General features: G+C 41.1%; 1 protein-coding gene across 1 annotated transcript in view; it reads right to left on the bottom strand.

Annotated features, from left to right (window-relative positions):
- LOC137332124 (protein phosphatase 3 catalytic subunit alpha-like) overlaps positions 1–24,590 on the bottom strand; it is a 463,527-nt gene that overhangs the window by 56,767 nt on the left and 382,170 nt on the right. Inside the window, exons 8-9 of the mRNA XM_067995834.1 lie at positions 2,490–2,567; positions 1,362–1,456 (exon numbers count right to left, since the gene is read on the bottom strand). Of these exons, the coding sequence (XP_067851935.1) occupies positions 1,362–1,456; positions 2,490–2,567 (173 nt within the window). The remainder of the gene's footprint in view (positions 1–1,361; positions 1,457–2,489; positions 2,568–24,590) is intronic.

The following is a 24,590-nucleotide window of genomic DNA, read 5'->3' as shown; positions in this document are numbered from 1 at the left end:
AAGTAATTTGTACCCCAGCTCACAACCACTTATGGAATCAGATGGGCTCACCCGATTAATTATTTTTATTTTTGCTTTACATTGTCAAGACCTGATTTAATTGTGTATATATATATATATCTATATAGATATTTATATTTATATATATATATAGATATATATATATGTATATATAGAGTGTGATGGAAACCGTTAAGCCTGCAAATTTTTGTAAACTTGGAAGATTTCATGAATTGATTTGTACCCAAAACACAATCATTTATTTTGTTGTCTGCCAGCAGATGATATGCCTTAACAGACTTATTTAATTTGACATCGGGTACAATTTTCAGGGGCTATTTTTGTTGAAGAAGATCAAAAGGAAAGAAAAAGTGTGGAAATTTGAAAATTATACGGTACCAAGACGAGCCTAGGAGTAAATCACACAGGAAAAATCACAGCTACGTACAATGCCCTAACATCAGCTAGTCTGGAGACAAATCTAGGAGGACTCAATTGGAGCTCAAAGTAATAGATTAGTAGTTTAAACATAAATAGAAAAATAAAGTAGTGCAATGGAAATAGCATTACAGAAATAAAATGACACAAAATTGTGACAGGTAGTGTGCACATATGCAAGACTTTTGATATATTACTAGAAAATTGTGCGTGACAATGTTTACGATCAGTCTACGAATGTAACTTTTTATATCAACATTTTAAAAAAAGAGCAGATTTTGAAAAATTTTCTAGATCGCATGCCATTTTGCTTAGTGAGGTCTGAAGTATATGAAGTTATTTCAAAAATAGCACCATTTGAAAAGCAGCAAGATGATGTCACTCATTATTTAATCAGCCCGGCTGAGTGAAAAGTGCTCTGAAGACCGACTATCTATTATGAGGCCTCTGGGCCCCACAAGGAAAGTCTCTGCTGCCCCAGGCTCCCACTGACCTTCCCACCTGCAAGACGCTGCTGAAATCCTCACCACTTACCTTTTAGTGGCGGGAGGCCTCCAGGCTGCATGACTCTAACCGTTTTGGGCGGACAGCTGGCTGGCAGGATGTAAATGAGGCCGAGGAGTTTTAATAGCCCGGGTCTCAAATTAATGCCATCAAGGTTTGACGCCTCCCCACCCCCACTACCCCCAAACTGCTCAAAATCCGTTCCCAGTTAAAATTACCCCCTTGTCTCCTGTAATGCTCTGTTGAAAACAAAGTAAATCGAATCATCCTTTAAGCTTGAAGTGATGATAGTTGTTCATATAGACCATGCTAAGTAATATAGAGAAAATACGTGCATTTGTTGTGATTGTGCATTTGTTTACATATGTTTTCAGCATTACATATTCTATGTTGGCTTAATTTACCAATGCACTCCATACCTTTGTTATTGTAAACATCAAGATAATTTGGTGCTGAAAAGATTGTGATAAGCGAAGGGAAGCCCGTGGTTTGGCTCTTCCTATACATACGATAGCTGAAAGATACATTCATGATTAATTCAGTGTTACGCAGTATTGTTTGCACTTAGTGCTTTATGTTTTCCCACATTTGCTAGACATCCAGCAATAAAGTTATATTAAGCAAACAAAAATGTACTATCAAAAATAACATTTTCATTTTGGAATAGTAATCAAAAACAGCAGTTTAAGAAGTATACAATGCCTTGAAAGAAAAAGAGACTTTACCCTTTACTTAAGCTATATTAAAATAAAGTTTCATTAATCTAAATTCTATATTCTGTTTCAATACACAGCATGTAGAAGTACAAAAAATTCCAGCTTCAATTGGACTTTCAACCTTGTTTGATATTGTTTCAACCAAAGTAATATGTTGCTCTGTTGCCCAAAGTAGTAATAAATTCAATTTATACTTTTTGACATGCTGTGAATTAAAGTGATAATTGGAGTTTATTCAAAGAAAATTGTACAAAGTCCAAACTGGTAAAAAGAATAAATTGACAGCTCATCCTTAGAAATTTTGAAATCTTAATGTTCATTTTTAAACACTGCATTTTCTTGTGTAGAACTACAGATTAATGCAAGGCCTTCTCATAGTGAATATAAACAAAAGCTACTAGGCAATATCCAATGCAGGCAGCATATTTTTATAAATCCATTTTACCTTACTATAGGATCAAATACATAGACCTCAAAATTTCTGATTTGGAGAGGGCACAGATATCAGTTATATCCGGGAGGGAGGGACAGATCCCGGCTTTGTTGGAATTCTGGCACATTATGGCCAGACCTAGAAATTCCGGTCACAGGGGCATAGGCGGATCTTCTGCCTGCATCCTTAATGTCAAGATGGTGTGTTGGGGGAAATTTCTGGGCTACCCCTGAGTGCTGCTGCAGGCCTCTCAAGTATTTGCAACCAGAGAAATAGTTGTTGTCCAGAGTCAAAGATCAGGAAAATTGGCCCCAAAATTTTAACACTGTATCTCAAGATAACTTTGTTTCTCCAATTTTTTCAGCATACACTGAGTATTGAAATGTTTATGTACTTACCCTGCATCTTGTGCTTCATGGGCTCGTATAACTGATAATAAATTATTGTTCTGCAGGAACTCACAAACAGCAGGATAACTGAAAAAGAGAACATGTACAAAAGTGTCACTTAAGTTATCATAACCAATGTAGTAACTGGAATTGAAAAACTGGGTGACAGCAACAGGAAACAGTAAGGTGCAATTTAGCTGCTAAGTCTTGTGTCCATAGAACAGATAAATGTCCTTAAGGTAATTTATCTTGGCACTATGTTGAGGTAAATCATGACATCTGATTGGATACTGTAGCCTAGATTTTTTGATATTGTGCAGCTTACACCAGAATGGCCCATTCCCGTAATTATGCATAGCACCAGGTGCAGATTTGGACTTGTACAGGTGAGAGCAGAAAATTGCAGGCAGGTGGAATTTAAAGAGACAGGGGCAATTAAATGGGAGGCTTATAATAGGGTGACAACATTTATGAAAACTTTTGGAAGGGGCCAAAAGGCATTTCGACCCATCAGTAGCCTTTACCAATACTGAAGATTAGAAATTCAAAAAGTGAAAGACAAAACAAAAGGGAATGAAAACATTGGTGTTATAATGGGGTCGATTTTGCAATGGTGGCGGGTTGGCAGCTGGGGGGTGATGGTGCACGTGGCAAACCCGCATGAACAATACTTACCGTTTCCGGCGCGATCGTATGGTCGGCGGCCTGACAGGCTGGCTGCCGTCAGGTACTGCAACGTGGGGGGGCGGGCAGGGGCGAGAAAGAGAGAGAGCAAGATGTCATCCGACGCTGGACTGGAAGACCGGGGGTGGGGGGGAGAGGAGAGTGGAATATCTGGGGAGAGAATAGAAGATCGGTGGGGGGGGGGGAAGAGGGGAAGACCGGGGGGGCAGAGGGGAAGTTCGGGTAGGGAGTTGGGAAGATCGGAAGGACATCGGGGGGGATGAAGAGGGGGACATCGGAAAGGGAGACATCGGACATCGGAGCAGGGTGCAAAGGTAGGTTCATTTTGTATTTTCACTTCCGTCTATGGTTTTTTATTTAATTTATTTTGTTTCTTATTCCTTGATCAGGCCCTTCACGTCTTGTTGCAAGCGTGAATCAGAAGCGGTGGGCAAGCCGCCCAGGGAAGTTAAAAATCATTCTAATCATTTAATCTGTCACAGGCAAAGTGCCTTAAGTACCTAAATGAGGTACATTTGGCTCTATAAGTGTCATCCCGACGGCTTTAATTGCCGGCGGGACTTCCATTTTTTGCCCGCGTGCACACAGGTATGTCCCTGGGAAACTCGGAAGTCGACGGGTTGGAGCAGGCTTCTGAACCCGAGCGGGATTTCTGTGATTTTCAGAGTCCCCCCGCCCCCAACGCACCAGCAATTGCCCCCTAAAATTGAGCCCAATGAATCTGAACACAACTGATGGAGTAGCTCAGCACCAACAACAACAACTTGCAAAATATCCCAAGATGCTTCACAGAAGCGTAATCAGGCAAAAACTGACACCGAGCCAAAGAATGCAGGGCTATGGGGAAAGAGCAGGTGAGTGGGACTAATTGAATAGCTCTTTCAAAGAGCCGGCACAAGCACTATGGGCCGAATGGCCTCCTTTTGTGCTGTAACATACTATGAAGGCGATATTAGAAGAATGACTAAAATCTGGGTCAAAGTGGTAGGTTTTAAGGAGGTTCTTCTAGGAGGAGAAAGAGGTGGAGAGGAGGAGAGATTTGGGGAGAGCACTTCAGAGGTTTTAGCCTAGACGGCTGATGGCACAGCCACCAATGGTGGAGCAATGGGAGCGTGGGATGTGTATGAGACCAGAGTTGGAGGAACACAGACTTCTCGGAGGGTTGTAGAGATTACAGAGCTAGGGAGGGGCGAGGCCATGAAAGAATTTAACACAAGGATGAGAATTTTAAATTTAAGGCATTTGTGGATCGGGAGTCAATGTACGTCAGCGAGCAAAGGGATGATGGGTGAGTGGGACCTGGTGTGAGTTAGCATATGGGCAGCAGAATTTTAGATGAGCTCAAGAAGATGGGTGACTGGCCGGAAGAGCATTGAATAGTTGAGTCTGGAGGTAACAAAAACATGGATGAGGGTTTGAGCAGCAGATGGGCTGAGACAGAGGTGGAGGCAGATGATGTTACAGAGGTGGTCTTAGTGATGGAGAGGATATGGGGTCAGAAGCTCAGCTGAGGCTGTGAACCGTCTGGTTCAGACTGAGACAGTGGCTTCAGCAGTGGTTACTGGCGTGTTGCCTGACCTTCCTAGTGTCCTTCAGTTGGTCTTCCTTTCCTTCTTACAAATATTTCTGTTAAGAAGATTCCCATCGGGAAACCCATTAATCCCCATATTAGAGGTGGAGGACAAGTTTTTTTGAACAATTGGTAAAAAAGCACGAGAGTCTAAGGCCCCGACATTCATGGTGAGGTGGGAAGGAGTGTGTTTGTGGCCGGGAAAGCCAGAAATGCTGGAGGTCCAGCCAAATTTAACACCAGTTCCTCATCAATATTTTTTTCCCCCGTTTCCCGCCCGGCAGCCGGCCAGATTGATAGGCTGGCTGGCTGCTGGACGGGAAAGCTTGCGGTAGAAGGCCGCAGCCGGGGAGCGCTGCGGATGGTCCCCCACAATCGGAAACGTTCGGCGCATGGTGAGGGGCAGGGGGAGGGGTTGGACTGCGGCAACGAGGAGGGAGGGAGGGAGCGATCGGGGCTTTGTGGGAGAGGGTGGCAGATTGCGGGGGAGGGCGCAGACGATCGCGGAGCGGGGGGAGATCGATTGCAGCAGAAAATTTGCTTGCAGTGCTGGAAAAGCATTTACCCTGCTGGATCCGGCAGTTCCTGCCTCCGTTTAGCTGCCGGGTTTTCTGAGCGCTAGGAGACCCGGCCTTCAGCCGTTAAATTCAAATGGCCACCAAAATCCAAGGAATGGGTACTCATTTAAATATTAGAATCACAGACCCGCAATCTACCTCTCCAGAGCAGGTTACTCAGCCGCCCCCCCCCAACCCGCCCCTGTTAAACTGGAAGTAGGCGTGTTCGTGGAAGGTTGGGGTTGGGTTTCACATATTTACCAATTTATTTGAAAGAGATGTTCAGCAGTCACCACGGTAAGCTAATTTAGTAACAAAAGCACTCAAAGTATAAGAAATACAGGGTAACAGTTTTAAAAAAAGAGAAGATGCCTGATGAATCAGGAATGAAGAACAATTGTGAAGCCCTTCCAGAAGGCAAACCCTTGATGCATGACCAGCACGTCACAAACAGAGACATAACCAACACATTGCGGAGAGACAGATTAGCTTGCTGCATAGAGGGATTTAACTTTGACTAATTGTGTTACTACCGGTGGAAAGAGGTCATAAGCCTTTCTATTATTATAGACATAAAAGGAAAGCATATGAAATAGCACTTGTTATGGTGATATGGAAACTGAAAAGACTACCTATAGTGTAGTTCTCAAAATTAACTGAGAAATGTTGCATTAAATTGAACCCAGCCAAATGTGTAGTACTGTGATGCTGAAATGAGTTGTGTTGCTTTGTCAAACTTGGTTATGTTACAACAAACAATTGTAACTTGTGATTATCATGTTGTTAATTAGATTATCTTTGCATGTGTAGAAAACTAAATAAATAGGGGGTAAAATTCAACTTTGCTAGGGGCGCACAACGGACATCAGCGAATTGACCCTCCGTTATACATCCAATTTTCCTTTTCAATGAAGTCAATTTATTTCTTGATATCTGTGGCCAGTCAAGAGTTAAATGGTTGTCAACCAATGCTGAACTTTACTCAGGTTATAGGCAAAATAATTGTTTAATTCAATTTGGGTTGGTCTGATGTAGGTTAGGTTGAGTGAGCTAAATATGGCATCATATATTAATCTTAGATACACATTAATCGTTCCTATACTGAAAGGTAGCATTAACTACACACTTATATTTAAAGGAGGCTCAATCTTCATTCACAAAATGGAGGCAAATCAATCCATAGTATTTTAAAGTACACAATTTATAAACCTTTCATGAGAAGTAAGTTTGACTCAAAATGGAACTTTTCAGCTCCCATGATATCTGTAGTGAGAATCTAAAAGGCAAAAAAAATGCATCATAAATGCGTAATACACTTCTGTACCATAGATACATTGGGGTGCATTTTCCCCCCTGACTGGACTTCTGACTGGATAGAGAGATCTGGTAAGGTAGGAAAGGAGGGTAGAAGCTAAGAATGGATGAGCATTACTCCCTTAGGATTAAGGATTCAGAGAAGGGAGTGGAAGTGTGGTCCTTCACAAGGATGACAGGGCAACAGTATAGTTGCTTAGTCAGTAATCTAGTACTGGCAAGATTCCATCAACCTCACTATCTCCTACAGCAAGAGCCAAGTGCCTCCCCTTGAGCTGTAAATGTTCTTGTGTGCAATAAAACAAAGTTTATCATTTTAATTAGATTTCAAAAAAGTTTCATAGTCCTATATTGTTCATCACTTAAAACTACATATTTTCTCTTATTTGCCACATGTATGTCATAATTTTCAAAAATCTAAGTACTTTAGTATAGAGACTGGTTTTAAAATATTTTACAGATGTTTTAATGTAAAGTATTCTAAATTTAGTCTGTTTACTACAGCTTAAGTCCCTGACATATGTTTTTAAAAAAAATTCTGCTACACTAGAACCCTCCTATATTCTACGTTTGCGATTATTTCTGAACTCGATCAATAGGATTTAGGGTTTCAGGTCACTTCTTTTTAACTGCTGGACTACAACTTTGGATAAGTTCTTCTATCAATTCTGGGTTGTAATTTTGTATTGCAGAGCCAGATTTTGTGGGGCAGCATCTTGAGACTAACAAGGTTAAGGTTGCCAGAACCCTTGACTATCTGCCGATTTCAATTGTCTACCACAGTTACTAAGCTTCTTCATTCATCTGTTTTGGAGGAGCGGCAAATTTACAAGACTAGGATTCTGTTTCTGTGCAATTTCTTTACATCCACTGAAGGTAAAAGGACCTACTTGTTTATAGTTCCCTTAAAGACCAATCAAGACTTCATGATGTCATGGAAAACATTGTAGTGATATTAAAACAGTTAGGGAGACATAATTATAAAGCCTCGATATTCCTCAGGGGTGCTGGTGGGAGACTGGCAGGATCTCAGGAAGATGACAGAGACTTGATTATACCGAATTGCCAGCACTTCATAGAATAATGGAATGATACAGCACAGCAGGACGCCATTCAGTCCATTGTGCCTGTGCTGGCTCTTTGAAACAGCTATCCAATTAGTCCCACTCCTCTGTTCTTTCCCCATAGCCCTGCAAATTTTCCACCTTCAAGTATTTATCTAATTCCCTTTTGAAAGTTATTATTGAATTTGTTTCCACCAACCTTTCAGGCAGTGCATTCCAGATCATAAAAACTCGCTGCATAAAAATATTTTTCCTCATGTTGCCTCTGGTTCTTTTGTGAATTACCTTAATTCTGTGTTCTCTGGTTGCTGATCCTTCTGCCACTGGAATCAATTTCTCCTTATTTACTCTATCAAAACCCTTCATGATTTTAAACACCTCTATCAAATCTCCCCTTAACCTTCTCTGATCTAAGGAGAACAGCCCCAGTTTCTCAAGTCTCTCCACATAAATGAAGTCCCTCATCCCTGGAACCATTCTAGTAAATCTCCTCTGCACCTTCTCTAAAGCCTTGACATTCTTCGTAAAGAGTAGTGTCCAGAAGTGGCCACAATACTCCAGCTGGGGCCTAACTAGTGTTTTATAAAGGTTTAGCATAACTTCCTTGCTTTTGTACTCTATGCCTCTATTTATAAAGCCAAAGATCCCATATGTCTTTTTAACAGCATTCTCAACTTGTCCTGCCACCTTCAAAAACTTGTGTGCGTACATCCCCAGGTCTCACTGTTCCTGCACCCCATTTAAAATTGTACCATTTAGTTTACATTGCCTCTCCTACCAAAATTAATCAATTCACACTTCTCTATGTTAAATTTCATCTGCATGTGTCTGCCACCATTTCACCAGTCTGTCTATGTCCTCCCAGAGTCTGTTACTATGCTCCTCACTGTTTACATTTCTGAGTTTCGTGTCATCTGCAAACTTTGAAATTATGCCCTGTACACCCAAGTCCAGGTCATTAAAATATATCAAAAAGAGCAGTGGTCCCAACACCAGCCCCTGGGGGACACCATTGTGCATTTCCCTCCAGTCTGAAAAGCAACTGCTCACCACTGGGTGACTTCTCTACTTTAACACTGTCAACCTTTAAAATACCTCCTCTTTATCCTATCCAGTATCACTACTGTTTCCTTTACTGTGACATTGGCAGCATTCTCTTCTTTAGTGAAGACAGATGCAAAGTACTCATTTAGTACCTTATCCATGCCCTCTGCCTGCCTAAGATCATCTCCTTTTTGGTCCCTTTTACTATTTATATATTTTTGGGTTCCCTTTTATGTTATCCGCTAATCTATTCTCATGCACTCTCTTTGCCCCTCTTATTTCCTTTTTCAATTCTCCTCTGTACTTTGTGTATTCTTTACTGAATTACAAAACTGACATTTATCATAAACCTCCTTCCAGTAGTTTTCTAGATGACTTGTAAGGGAAAGTATCGCCATTCAACTCTTACAGGCAAATGATGGCCAGGTGACAGAGGCAATTGTGGGGACTGAGACTCAGTGGAGGCCAGTATGCCAAGTGAATGGAGGCTCTCCACAAGGACGTATGTGGGCCTGGACTCCCAAAGAGTGGAATTTTCTTTTTTAATTCCAGAGTTACATAGGGGACTGAGATGAATGTATCTGGGGTTGGGTGGAGCCCCAAACAACTCCTCCCAATAGGTAAGCAAACTTCAAAGTTTCTATGGGCATGGGTCAGGCGGGTGTCAGAGATGTGCTCATAATGGTTCTTGCACCTGCCTGCCCCATGCTAATCAGGTGCCCTCCCAATCATCCTGTACACTCCAGCGGAGTTGACGCTGGAGTACACTGATAGGCGCGTTCCTGGCTTAGCTGCTGGGATTGCATCCCAAGGAATCTCAGGGCCGTAATATTTAATAATTACATGAATATGTAAGCATTTTATATCTATAGTATTTTTTAAATCTTACATCTGTGCACACTTCGTGTCTATAAAACCTATTGTCATCTGTCTATGTCACATTTATATCACATTCTTGTATCAACTTTTACCATTATAAATTCCTATGTCCACACTTATAATGGAAACTGCATTTGTAAACTTGTCGTGCTGTAATTATACGCTTTATAAATATATATATAATATAGCGGCATTGACATTTAGTGGAATAACATTAATACTACACCATTTTTTAAATGTTGAATGACTCTGAAATTTGGATGTCTAGGAAACAGGATATTTTAGCAAGAAGCAACTGCATTTAAATCAACATGCCATTCCTTTTTTGTTGATCTCAAGCCTACTTTCTTATCTTCTCATTGTATCCCTCTCTACTCTCTGCCTCCAGAAACACATTTAGTTGTCTCTTGAATCTTGTTATCTGCTTCAGTGGCCTTCCCCTGTCAAATTTGACTCTTTCTGTGTTCAGTTGCTATATTAAGAAATGGCTAACACTGAAGTGGTATATATTGCCGACCAGCTTTGCGAAGAATCATTATGCAGAACTTTATGGAGGACACAATGCAAATTCTAAAATCAACATTCTGAGCTGTTTATCAGATATTTTACAATGTTACAAAATAACTAAGCACTGCATTAATATCAATTCCACAGTGAACTAATTAATATTCTAAAATCTGATCCTCAAAATCTTCATGGGTGACTTGGCACAATGCAGTTCATTTACAAGGTTATGGGTGCCACATTATCTCAAATGTGTAATTCAGAATGTGTCACAAAACCAATTAGCTGTTACTTCAACATCAGCATAACTTTTCAGCTTCCATATTCATAGGATATCTATAATTTCGTTTCACACTTTCTCTGGCATTATCATCGTGCACATTCAGATGCCTGCCAAGATCAGGTCACATATGTCATTCTTGTCAATAGCATCCTGCAAGACTGAAACATCATTGAAATAAATGGTACAGGAAGTCAGAAAACAAAATAATTTCAGGACCAATAAACTAATGTTAACCGTCCATGAGTCAAAATCATTCAGAGCCTACACAATGAAGTTATGCTGTGTAAACCACTGATAACCGCTGGATACATTTTAACACAGAAACAAAAACAACTTGCATTTATATAAGGCCTTTAATGTAAAACATCCCAAGGTGCTTCACAGGAGCATTATCAGACAAAATTTGACACCGAGCCACATAAGTCAATCAGAAACTGGGGATGCACAAGAGGCCAGAATTGGAGGAATGCACAGTTCTCAGAGGGTTGTAGGGCTGGAAACATAGTACTTATGTTTCAATCCAAGCGTATTGTAGTATTCTGTGCTATGTGTAATAGTCCCCACCGCAAGATTATAATTTCCTAATCTGCTTATTAGCTTCTGTTAATATACATATCTCTTGGGAAGAGTTATAACAGGAAGTACAAAGTATTGCACAAATATGCATGACTCAATCAGATGGTTTCAAAAGCTGCTGTTTGAGACAACGTTCAAAATCTATATTTACATATATTGGGGCCAATTTTCATCTTCATCATAGGACCCTGATTTCCATTTTAAATAGGCCTACCGCCTGAACTCTGGTACCCCTCATGCCCTCCAGTGGTAGGCCCTGGTACACTTTGTCACAGCAACGTGATAACAGTCATATGGTAGGTCACTGCCCCCCATTTTCAGGGTGCAACCAACCCGTTTCTGTTGGGCAGAAGGGGTGAAATCCCAATCCAGTGGTTCTAAATCTAACAACAAAAATCAAGACATTTTAAAAAGATATTTTGGCAGCTAAAAAGAGTTGTGTTACTACTAAAGTCAGCACATGACAATACTCCCATAATTTGTTGACATCTGAACCACTTAATTAATTGAATACCCACAATCTCACTCTTGCAGACTCCCCCGATGGCTGTAGATAAATGTGGATTGTGGTTACTGAGCCATGCAGACCAGGAAGGTAGGATCATAATTTGAGTGCTGAGGTTTGCTTTGCTGATGATTAAAAATTCAGCAGAAGCCTTAATAATCTAAATATCTAATGCTGATACATCATGACATAAATAGACTTTCATTTTAAAAAGACTCTTGGGTCTAGAAATTACGATCAGTGATATCAGCAGACAAATGCTTAACATTATGGATGACATTCCTCTGTCACTATTTTAATGGAGGTGGTAGCCCAATGGGTCAATGTCTCTGCTAAAAGAGCAGGTGAGGGAATGTCATACATCCCAGTAAGCATTTATCTGCTAAGAGCACCAATTGTAATTACTTGGTGTTAGTTTACCCTTTTGAAATTTCTAGATAGCCTGATCAAAAAATGGACTGGTGCAGTCCAAAATTGGGCACTTGACAACCATATCCAAGTGCTGCAATTAAATAACTTATTTCAGTGAGGTCTCCGACTTGAATTATCACATCCTCCACTTTCTGCTTATCAGAACTAGCAGTCATGATCCTCTAAAGATGCAATCCAGTCAAACTTAAATAATATGTCACCTGGCTAGCTGTAAAAATGGACTGTGAAACTCAGTTTTCAGAGACCTACTTTAACCTATGGAGTCCTACCTCAAAGAAATGGGTGAGGAATTGGCAGTTTGTATGAAATATATAGAATTCCTTTGAGATGCTGGTACTATAAAGGTTAAAAATGTTTGAGTATATTGCACAGAAGAAATGCACAAATAATGATTTTACTGGAAGCTGGATGGTGCCTGTGCCCCTGACATAATATCTGTGCTACCTCGAGCATGATGTTTGTGTGCTGGCCAGTGACTGGCACCAGGCTAAAAATGGGAACCAGATGTGTGAGGATTTCTCCCAGTTCCACCAGAACCAGCACATAATATTTTATCGTAGTGTCTCAGCCCACATTAAATAGGTAAGATGCACTGTCAAGCTGTGGTTAGGAGGAAATCTAGGTTTTTGTCCCCATGTTCAAATCTAGGGTGGCCACTATGTATGACAAATCTAGTTGGATTTTTTTAGCAGGTCAGTAACATGGTGGACAGGGGAGTGTCTATGGATGTTGTCTATATGGACTTCCAGAAGATATATGATAAGGTTCCGCTCAAGAAATTATTTATAAAAATGAAAGCACATAAAATTGCAGTTAACCCTGTGACATGGGTTGGTAATTGATTGGGAGGTAGGAGATGGACAGTAGGAATAAAGAGATTGGTGGGATGTGACAAGTGGTGTTCCCTAGAGCTCTGTATAGAATCATAGAATCATAGAAGTTACAACATGGAAACAGGCCCTTCGGCCCAACATGTCCATGTCGCCCAGTTTATACCACTAATCTAGTCCCAATTGCCTGCACTTGGCCCATATCCCTCGATACCCATCTTCCCCATGTAACTGTCCAAATGCTTTTTAAAAGACAAAATTGTACCCGCCTCTACTACTGCCTCTGGCAGCTCGTTCCAGACACTCACCACCCTTTGAGTGAAAAAATTGCCCCTCTGGATCCTTTTGTATCTCTCCCCTCTCACCTTAAATCTGTGCCCCCTCGTTATAGACTCCCCTACCTTTGGGAAAAGATTTTGACTATCGACCTTATCTATGCCCCTCATTATTTTATAGACTTCTATAAGATCACCCCTTAACCTCCTACTCTCCAGGGAATAAAGTCCCAGTCTGTCTAACCTCTCCCTGTAAGTCAAACCATCAAGTCCCGGTAGCATCCTAGTAAATCTTTTCTGCACTCTTTCTAGTTTAATAGTATCCTTTCTATAATAGGGTGACCAGAACTGTACACAGTACTCCAAGTGTGGCCTCACCAATGCCCTGTACAACTTCAACAAGACATCCCAACTCCTGCATTCAATGTTCTGACCAATGAAACCAAGCATGCTGAATGCCTTCTTCACCACCCTATCCACCTGTGACTCCACTTTCAAGGAGCTATGAATCTGTACTCCTAGATCTCTTTGTTCTATAACTCTCCCCAACGCCCTACCATTAACGGAGTAGGTCCTGGCCCGATTCGATCTACCAAAATGCATCACCTCACATTTATCTAAATTAAACTCCATCTGCCATTCATCGGCCCACTGGCCCAATTTATCAAGATCCCGTTGCAATCCTAGATAACCTTCTTCACTGTCCACAATGCCACCAATCTTGGTGTCATCTGCAAACTTACTAACCATGCCTCCTAAATTCTCATCCAAATCATTAATATAAATAACAAATAACAGCGGACCCAGCACCGATCCCTGAGGCACACCGCTGGACACAGGCATCCAGTTTGAAAAACAACCCTCTACAACCACCCTCTGTCTTCTGTCGTCAAGCCAATTTTGTATCCAATTGGCTACCTCACCTTGGATCCCATGAGATTTAACCTTATGTAACAACCTACCATGCGGTACCTTGTCAAATGCTTTGCTGAAGTCCATGTAGACCACGTCTACTGCACAGCCCTCATCTATCTTCTTGGTTACCCCTTCAAAAAACTCAATCAAATTCGTGAGACATGATTTTCCTCTCACAAAACCATGCTGACTGTTCCTAATTAGTCCCTACCTCTCCAAATGCCTGTAGATTCTGTCCCTCAGAATACCCTCTAACAACTTACCCACTACAGATGTCAGGCTCACTGGTCTGTAGTTCCCAGGCTTTTCCCTGCCGCCCTTCTTAAACAAAGGCACAACATTTGCTACCCTCCAATCTTCAGGCACCTCACCTGTAGCGGTGGATGATTCAAATATCTCTGCTAGGGGACCCGCAATTTCCTCCCTAACCTCCCATAACGTCCTGGGATACATTTCATCAGGTCCCGGAGATTTATCTACCTTGATGCGCGTTAAGACTTCCAGCACCTCCCTCTCTGTAATATGTACACTCCTCAAGACATCACTATTTATTTCCCCAAGTTCCCTAACATCCATGCCTTTCTCAACCGTAAATACCGATGTGAAATATTCATTCAGGATCTCACCCATCTCTTGTGGTTCCGCACATAGATGACCTTGTTGATCCTTAAGAGGCCCTACTCTCTCCCTAGTTACCCTTTTGCCCTTTATGTATTTGTAGAAGCTCTTTGGATTCACCTTTGCCTGATCTGCCAAAGCAATCTCATATCCCCTTTTTGCCCTCCTGATTTCTCTCTTAACTCTACTCCGGCAATCTCTATACTCTTCAAGGGATCCACTTGATCCCAGCTGTCTATGCATGTCATATGCCTCCTTCTTATTTTTGACTAGTGCCTCAATCTCCCGAGTCATCCAAGGTTCCCTACTTCTACCAGCCTTGCCCTTCACTTTATAAGGAATGTGCTTACCCTGAACCCTGGTTAACACACTTTTGAAAGCCTCCCACTTACCAGACGTCCCTTTGCCTGCCAACAGACTCTCCCAATCAACTTCTGAAAGTTCCTGTCTAATACCATCAAAATTGGCCTTTCCCCAATTTAGAATTTTAACTTTTGGGCCAGACCTATCCTTCTCCATAGCTATCTTAAAACTAATGGAATTATGATCACTGGTCCCAAAGTGATCCCTCACTAACACTTCTGTCACCTGCCCTTCCTTATTTCCCAAGAGGAGGTCAAGTTTTGCCCCCTCTCTAGTCGGGCCATCCACATACTGAATGAGAAATTCCTCCTGAATACACTCAACAAATTTCTCTCCATCCAAGCCCCTAATGCTATGGCTGTCCCAGTCAATGTTGGGAAAGTTAAAGTCCCCTACTATTACCACCCTATTTTTCTTGCAGCTGTCTGTAATCTCCTTACATATTTGCTCCTCAATTTCCCGTTGACTATTTGGGGGTCTGTAGTACAATCCTATCAAAGTGATCTCTCCCTTCTTATTTTTCAGTTCTACCCATATGGACTCAGTGGGCGAACCCTCGGATATATCCCCTCTCACTACTGCCGTGATGTTCTCCCTAATCAAGAACGCAACTCCCCCTCCTCTCTTACCTCCTGCTCTATCTTTCCTATAGCATCTGTACCCTGGAACATTGAGCTGCCAGTCCTGCCCCTCCCTTAGCCTGTACTGGGGCCTCAGCTATTTATCATAGATAACAATGACTTGTAAAAATGAAGAGAGTTGTATATCCAAGTTTGCAGATGATATTAAGTTACGAGGTACAGTAAGTTGTGTAGATGGGAACAGGAAGTTACAAAAGGACATAGACGGACTAAGTGAGTGAGCAAAACTATGGCAGATGATGATCAAAGTGGGAAGTGTGAGGTCATCCACTTTGTATCTGAGACAGACAAATCAGAATATTTTCTTTATGGCGAGAGACTAGGTGCTGTGAAGGTGTAAAAGGATTTGGATGCATTCAGTTTTGGGCACCACACCTCAGGGAGGATATACTGGCCTTGGAAGGGATGCAGCGCAGATTCATCAGAATATCAGAGCTTAAAGGGTTAAATTATAAGGACAGGTTCAAAAACCTGGCTTGTATTCCCCCTTGAATTTAGAAGGTTGAGGGGTGAACAAATTGACATGTTTAAAATGATAAAAGGATTTAATAGGGTAGATACTGAGAATATATTTCCTCTGGTGGGTGAATTCAGGACAAGGGGACACAATCATAAAATTAGAGTTAGGCCTTTCAGGAGTGAAATCAGGAAGAACTTTTTCACACAAAGGGTAGTGGAAATCTGAAATTCTTTCCCTCAAAAGGCTGTGGCTGCTGGTTCAATTAAAATTTTCAAGGTTGAGGTCAATAGATTTTTGTTGAGTAAGGGTATCAAAGGATGTGGAGCAAAGGCAGTTAAATGGAGTTCAGGTACAGATCAGCCAGGTGCAGAACAGGCTCGAGGGGCTGAATGGTTTACTCCTGTTCCTATGTTCTTCTTATGGAGAAGTCCATTGCAGAAATTCAGAAAGGTGTTGTGACACAGCCAACAAGATTCAACATGGCTACAATTGACAGCCACAGCAGGAAAACCACACGGACTGCAGCGGTTCAAGATGGCGGCTCACCACCACCTTCTCAAGGGCAATTAGGGATGGGCAATAAATGCCGGCCTCGCCAGCGACACCCACATCCCATGAACAAATAAAAAAAATGCCAGTAGTCAGAGCTAGCCATTTGGCTGTTCATAACTGTTGAACATTTATACAATAATATTGCCAACAATTATTTTTACCTTTATATCTGTTTTATGTACATTGAACCTATGCCAACAATGTACAATTGTATGATGTATACTGTAATGAGATGATTTGTATTTAAGTTCCAATTAAATGCTGTTACTTATACATCCTAAATAATGCTGAGGAGAAAGTTGTAAGTGTGTTATTTAATAGCATGATAAAATTAATGAAATTCAACAAATTCCCATGATAGAATTACCCTTAATTTAGCATTTCACAATATATACTGATAATTATTTTAATGTTTTAAATGTTAACATCTCTGGGTCTTAAAACTGTACATATACTGTGAATGTTATGAGAAAACAGTTTTGTGAGGTTTTGTTGCATCAGTAACAGTTAACCATAGCGCTGACTGCACCAAAAGTGTACAACACATTACTACTGTGGTATAGTTACAGTAACATTGTTACTTAATTGACAAAAGAGTATTTTTTGCAGTAAATTATAGGGAATTTATTCTTTAGCACATAAATTACTTTTGCTTTAATGACAATTAATTAGCACATTGCAGCCACTCAAAACTGTATGACTGCAGTTTCAGTTACCTCCCTTAACGACTTTCCCACTAGGTCTTCATAGCTCCCTATGTAAAGCACCTTGCAATATTTTGCTATGTATAAGGTGCTATATAAATGTAAGTTGTTGTTTTGTGGGATTGTTAATAACCTGCAAAGAAAATCTGGAATCCAGTACAGGATGTGTGCATGAAACCTATATATTACTTTAATGTACAACCTTTGAATGATATCCCTGTATAATGCATATACGTCAACAGAAGAAGATGTATGCACTTAATTATGAAGTGCGAATGATTTTACTATTCGGTGTACAAGGTTTTGAACTGTGTCCCCAGTACTGTTTCATAGATCTAATTAGTTATGAACCACTGGCCACCAATCATTATTACTGCATTTATATGAACTGTCTGCCACAAACAAGAGAATCTCAGTCAAGGTTCTCTGCAACCAGATCAAAGCCAGTTCATCACAAAAGGAATTCTGATTAAAAGCTGACTGCACAAAGCCAGTACCACTGTTTGACAATTAATTGTACATCATGAAATTCTGCCAGGCTAGAGAAGTCAGCTTCATCACAAACTTGCATTGTATTTTGGTCAAAAAAATTGTACTGTAAAAATGTACAAAACAGCAGTTGCCGTGTTATCTCAAAGCTGCATACATAAAAATGCTAATCCTTCCCCTCTGCTGAGCTTTCTCAAGAATGTAATACAGAGCACATCTGCTGTTCGACTGATTTTACCCACTAGGGGACAGAGTGCACTTCTGTATGCTTCAGGATTAGGGTGTTTCACTGGTGTTTACCAGTTGTTCATTTCACTCAATTCATTCTCCTGCTTATTATTTTTACTCATTGATCTAATTACAGGAATACTGATGAATATATAAATAATTTGTCAGTGTTATTCAATCAGAGGAAGTAATGTAAATGCTTAAGGCAGTCTAGTACTGCAAGTGCAACATTATTATTTAACTCTGAACACAACAGAATCTTTATTGAGGAACTGTACAAAATCTTACAACAATACTGCAAAAGGTAGATCACCTTCTTATTTAAATAAACGCAGCTCCATCATGAATAAAACTTTAATTATGAAATTTCAGGTCACTTGCCTATAAAAGCTAAACGTACTAAAAGTTATTTTTGACACTGGTCGATTTCCTGTAGTATTGCACATAGGAAGTTAAGGCCAAGTAAATGTTAGAGGTTCAGTGATAGCTGAACCAGGGCATGCAGACGTAATTCAGTCCCCATTTCAAAGTCCTATGTCCTGTCCTAAATTTTACATAAAACTTTGATTATATTTTATTATTTATAGTTAAATAGCAAAACTGATGACAACTTGGGAAACAGAAAAGTTGGTTGGAGCATAGGAGTTTCTCTGCAGTACAGGGTGAGGAGCTGGGAAATACAAAACTGAGGCACTACAGCACCACCACTGATAGAAGTATATAATTACAGCATGACAACTTTACAAACACAATTTACATTATAAGGGGAAAAACTGAAACAAATGTGTGCCAATAATGTGACACAAAAGGAAGTGCAGTTTTGTAGACAGATGTGCACGCAGATTAATATCTTTAATATATTACACAAGTGTATAGTCATAGCATGCGTGCTACCTACCTTCATTTCTCACCTTCTAATATACTATAAACATAACCTCTCATACATTGCACATTAGGAAGAAAGTTCCCCTAAAATGTTCTTAATGCAATCCTCAGTGTAAACTGGGAACAAATGTTTTGTATTTGTGATTGCTGCTATTTTAATCACATCACTGTGAAGAAGTACAGCTTATAGTCATCTCTTGTGCTAAGGTTGAGTCTATTTTAGTAGAAATTTTTACGCCACGTGTAGACTAATAGGTCAATACCCTTATATGTTACAAATACTTTCTTTATAACTCCTGAAAAGTGGTCTTCTTCAGTTCCTATATATCACACTCTTAAATAAAAGTTTACTTAGTATTTTTATGTGCATTTCAAGCTGGTATACTGTGATTTGCACCAAGACCTACAAAAATTGTGCTTCATTTATAGAAGAAAAATTGGCAAGAGGAGGGAGTTAGTGGGAGCCTATAAAGTGAACTATGGCAAAGTTGGCCCACGATGTTAACTAACCATTAAAAGGGAACGGAGAGTCATACCTAGCTTGGCTGGAGTCAAATCTAGCACAAAGGAAGAAGGTAGTGGTTGTTGGAGGCCAATCGGCTCAGCCCCAGGACATCGCCGCAGGAGTTCCTCAGGGCAGTGTCCTAGGCCCAGCCATCTTCAGCTGCTTTATCAATGACCGTCCCTCCATCATAAGGTCAGAAGTGGGGATGTTTGCTGATAATTGCACAGTGTTCAGTTCCATTCGCAACCCCTCAGAAAATGAAGCAGTCCGTGCCTGCATGCAGCAACACCTGGACAACATCCAGACTTGGGCTGGATAAGTGGCAAGTAAGATTCACGCCACACAAGTGCCAGACTATGACCATATCCAACAAGAGAGAGTCTAACCACTTCCCCTTGACATTCAACGGCATTACCATCGCTGAATACCCTATCATCAATATCCTGGGGATCACAATTGACCAGAAACTTAACTGGACCAGCCACATAAATACTGTGGCGACAAGAGCAGGTCAGAGGCTGGGCATTCTGCGCCGAGTGACGCACCTCCTGACTCCCCAAGGCCTTTCCACCATTTACAAGGCAAAAGTTAGGAGCGTGATGGAATACTCTCCACTTGCCTGGATGAGTGCATCTCCAACAATACTCGAGGAGCTCGACACCATCCAGGACAAAACGGTCCATTTGATTGGCACCCTATCCACCACCTTAAACATTCACTCCCTTCACCACTGGTGCACAGTGGCTGCAGTGTGTACCATCCACAGGATGCTTCTTTGACAGCACCTCCCAACCCACAGCCTCTACCACCTAGAAGGTCAAGGGCAGCAGGCACATGGGAACACCACCACCTGCACATTCTCTTCCAAGTCACACATCATCCTAACTTGGAAATATACCACCGTTCCTTCATCGTTGCTGGTTCAAAGTCCTGGAATTCCCTACCTAACAGCACTGTGGGAGAACCTTCACCACACGGACTGCAGCGGTTCAAGAAGGCGGTTCATCACCACCTTCTCAAGGGCAATTAGGGATGGGCAATAAATGCTGGCCTTGCCAGCGATGCCCACATCCCATGAATGAATTAAAAAAAGACCAAGGAGATTCAAAATAGGAGTGAGCCAGTAGAAAATCTATGTGTCAGAGGAGCTTCCACAGCAGTAACAGTGTAAGGAAAAAGGTTAACGTTGCCCTTTGGAGCATTGTGAATTTAAAACCTAACGGACCTTTGGACAATACACCTGGATTAAGGAAAGGGTTAATTTTTGCCCCTTTGGAACATTTGAACAGAACCAATTTAAAACAACATGCTGAGGTTTCTTCTGTTTGCAAGTCATGATTGATGAGAAAGAAACGGAGTACCATGGGAAACTAGGGAGCCACAGTCCGCAGAACTGATATCAGATAAAATTGCTAAAAAGCTACTGAAGCAACCATTGTAAAGACAGGCAAAACCATGGGAAAGAAACAGGTCATCATTGCAACACTGATAATGGGTGCCTGCCACATTCCATGGTGTTTGAGGCCATGCACCTGGTCTCAAGTGAGATAACTGTCAGTCGTTTCGGTCCACTCGTGGTCAAAACCTGGCATCAGTGGGTGATTGGCCAAAGTGACATTATCTCTAATTCATCAACACCCGAAAGGGCAAAAACAATATAAAAAGGCATCAGGACAGAATTGGTACTGCAGTCAGGTGGAAGCCTAATAAAGCTGACCTACTGGAGGGACGTTCAGCAACAAGACTTCAAAAGCTCCAAAAGATTTGATCATTCTAAACAGGCCTTGAAGCAGAAATCCTTAGTTTTAAGGTGATATGTATTACTTCATTTGCTTGCTGCTTGTTTAAGTGTAGAGTATGGTTGTATGCATTGCTTGACTTTGTTTCATGTTTATGCGAATTATAACATTAAATAATCACTTTTGACTAACAAATCTACCGTGAGTGAGGACATTCTTTGTCTGACTATTCGTCCAGGCTTAAGAACCACTGGAAAAGCAGGCAAATTTCCTACAGCAGTTTTCACCAGATAGTAGGAGATCAGCTTCTTTTTTAGAATAACAAAGCTACCTATGTTAACTGGACTTTTTCCCTGGCAGGAAACACAACTAATGAAAAGAATGTCAGCAAGAAAAGGATCAGAAAAAAACAACTAGGGTGGGAAATAGGTGGGAACAGTGATTCACTATTAACTTCAGAGAAAAAATGTTTACTGGTTCATAAATTCATTGTAAAACTCAATTTCTCTTGCAATAGAATAGCGAATTGCCATGATAGAAATAGGTTTTAAACGTGGGCTGTCCTTCCCTATACTAGCCTGACAGCCACCAGCAAAACAAAGCCTCTCCTGGTTAAAAGGTCTTAGGTAGAATTTCCCAAAGGATTGAGAATCTAATGTTCTAACAGCAACCATGAGGGTAAGGATATCTATTTCCAGCTGAATAGCTGTGGTGACTGAGGCTCCCATAACTTAAAGAGTGAACCAAACAAGGAAAAATCCACCAGGAAACACTTAATAGTATTGAATCTACCTGATCTCCTAGACCAGTTTCATTTGATGCAGGCCTAAATATGTGAGTTTGCTCCTGGAAGAAGAGGACAGATTTTCAGTCATGTGGAAGTAAAAAATCGGAGATGTGCAAGCATTCGCAAAGTCTGAGCTGAGAAGCATACAAGTCAGAAAAAGTAGGTTGAAGTCAAACATCAGAAATCCTCAGAAGGTAATGATCTGAGATTCTAAAAGCCCAAGATAAATGTAACAGAGAATTTAACAGTCTAAGTAAGCTGAATGAGTTATCAATTAAGTAAAGTGATCCATATTCTACTGATTCTAAAGAAGTAAAAAATAGGTCATATGGAAATAAGTGGAAAGCATAACTAAAGGAAACAAAAGCAAAGAACCTGACAATAAATCAGTTACAAAGAAGTTGAGATCAAGGAGGAAGTGTCCAAAATAGAACTGAAAGATTTATCCAAGCAAAGAAATTCCCTGAAGATTCTGTCGTAGAATATACTGATAAAGCCTTTCCTGGCTATGAGGATAAAGTCAATAGTTCCCTGTAAAAATCTAAATTAGAAGAAGAGACTGCTCTGGGATCAGATATAATCAGAAACCCCAAAATAGTCATTGTTAATGTTAGAGATAGAGCGATCTAAGGAAGAGTACGTCTTGACTAGGACCAGCCTACTGATTACGCAGGCAGAAAAGAAATGGGTGACCGCCAGGCAGAGTAAAAGGCTAGGCAGGTAGAGCAGGAGTCCCCTGGGGCCATCTCCCACTCAAACAGATATCAGAAATCCTCAGAAAGTAATGATCTGAGATTCTAAAAGCCCAAGATAAATGTAACAGAGAATTTAACAGTCGAAGTAAGCTGAATGAATTATCAATTAAGTAAAGTGATCCATATTCTACTGATTCTAAAGAAGTAAAAAATAGGTCATATGGAAATAAGTGGATACTGTTGGGGGAGATGGCTTATCAGAGGAAAGCAGCAAGAGCCAAGTTCGTGGCGCCACGGGTGGCTCTGCTGCACAGGAGGGGAGGAAGAAGAGTGGCAGGGCTATAGTGATAGGGGATTCAACTGTAAGGGGAACAGACAGGCGTTTCTGCGGCCGCAAACGTGACTCCAGGATGGTATGTTGCCTCTCTGGTGCTAGGGTCAAGGATGTCACGGAGTGGCTGCACGGCATTCTGGAGGGGGAGGGTGAACAGCCAGTAGTCGTGGTCCATATTGGTACCAACGACATAGGTAAAAAAAGGGATGAGGTCCTGCAAGGTGAATTTAAGGAGGTGGAGATAAATTAAAAAGCAGGACCTCAAAGGTAGTGATCTCAGGATTACTACCAGTGCCACGTGCTAGTGAGTATAGGAACAGGAGAATAGACCAGATCAATGTGTGGCAGCAGGGATTGTGTAGGAGGGAGGGATTTAGATTCCTGGGACATTGGGACCGGTTCTGGGGGAAGGTGGGACCTGTACAAGTAGGACGGGTTACACCCGAGCAGGACCGGGACAAATGTCCTCGTGGGGGTGTTTGCTAGTGTTGTTGGGGAAGGTATAAACGAGAGTGGCAGGGGGATGGGAACCTGAGCGGGGAGTCAGAAGGTAGTAAAGTTGAGAGCAGCAAGAGAGGGGAGGACCCAGGAGAAATTTACAATACAAATAGTGCAAACAGTTGTTCAAGAACAAGTGAAAGGGAAAAGCTTGGAGCAGCAGAAAGAAAGTTTACTTTTGGCACTACAGATAAAGTGAAAACTAGAAGACATAAGGCGATTAACCCAGCATCAAAGCTAAAGGTCAGGCTAGGGTGTGTGGCCCAACTAAGAGTTCCATATACAAATGCACGGAGTATAAGGAATAAATTATATGAACTACAGGTTCAAATTCAAATTGGAGGATATGACATGATAGCTATTACTGAGGCATGGCTGCAGGATGGTCAGGATTGGGAATTAAATATACCAGGTTATAAGGTCTACAGGAGAGATAGGGAAAATGGAAGAGGGGGTGGAGTAGCCTTAGTGATTAGAGATGAAATCACTTCAACGATAAAGGAGGATATAACGAGGGATAAGCAGCCAACAGAGACCTTATGGGTTGAATTGAGAAATAGGAAAGGATCTAAGACGATAGTGGGAGTTGTGTATAGGTCCCCTGGCAGCAGCTCTGAAGTGCTAGATTGTATAAATGCAAAGATTAGACAAGCGTGTAACAAAGACATAGTAGTCTTAATAGGGGACTTTAACCTTCACATAGATTGGGAAAAGCAGACTTGGAACTGTCAGAAAGGTAGTGAATTTCTTGAGTGTGCCCGGGATAGTTTTCTACAGCAGTATGTCCGAGAGGCAACAAGGGGGCAAGCCATACTAGATTTAGGAATGAGTAATGAACCAGATTTAGTTAACAGCTTAACTGTGCGCGAATATCTATCCAATAGCGATCATAACATGATCAAGTTCAATGTAGTGTTTGAAAGGGAAAAAAATGAATCAGCTGCTAAGATTCTAGACTTGGGTAAGGCCGACTTCAATGGGATGAGACAAAGACTGTCCACAGTAAACTTGGCAAATCTGTTAATAGGTAAAACGACTGATGATCAGTGGGAAATGTTTAAAGAAACATTTAACGAGATAGAGAACCGGCTTATACCCCTGAGGGGCAAGAACTCTACTTGTCAAAAAAACAGCCATGGATAACTAAAGAGGTAAGGAACCATATAAGACATAAAGAAAG

The sequence above is a fragment of the Heptranchias perlo genome, chromosome 14 (genome assembly GCF_035084215.1).
Source record: "Heptranchias perlo isolate sHepPer1 chromosome 14, sHepPer1.hap1, whole genome shotgun sequence".
NCBI lineage: Eukaryota > Metazoa > Chordata > Chondrichthyes > Hexanchiformes > Hexanchidae > Heptranchias > Heptranchias perlo.
The sequence above is the reverse complement of the archived record's forward strand: the minus strand, read 5'-3'. Positions and strand labels throughout refer to the sequence as shown.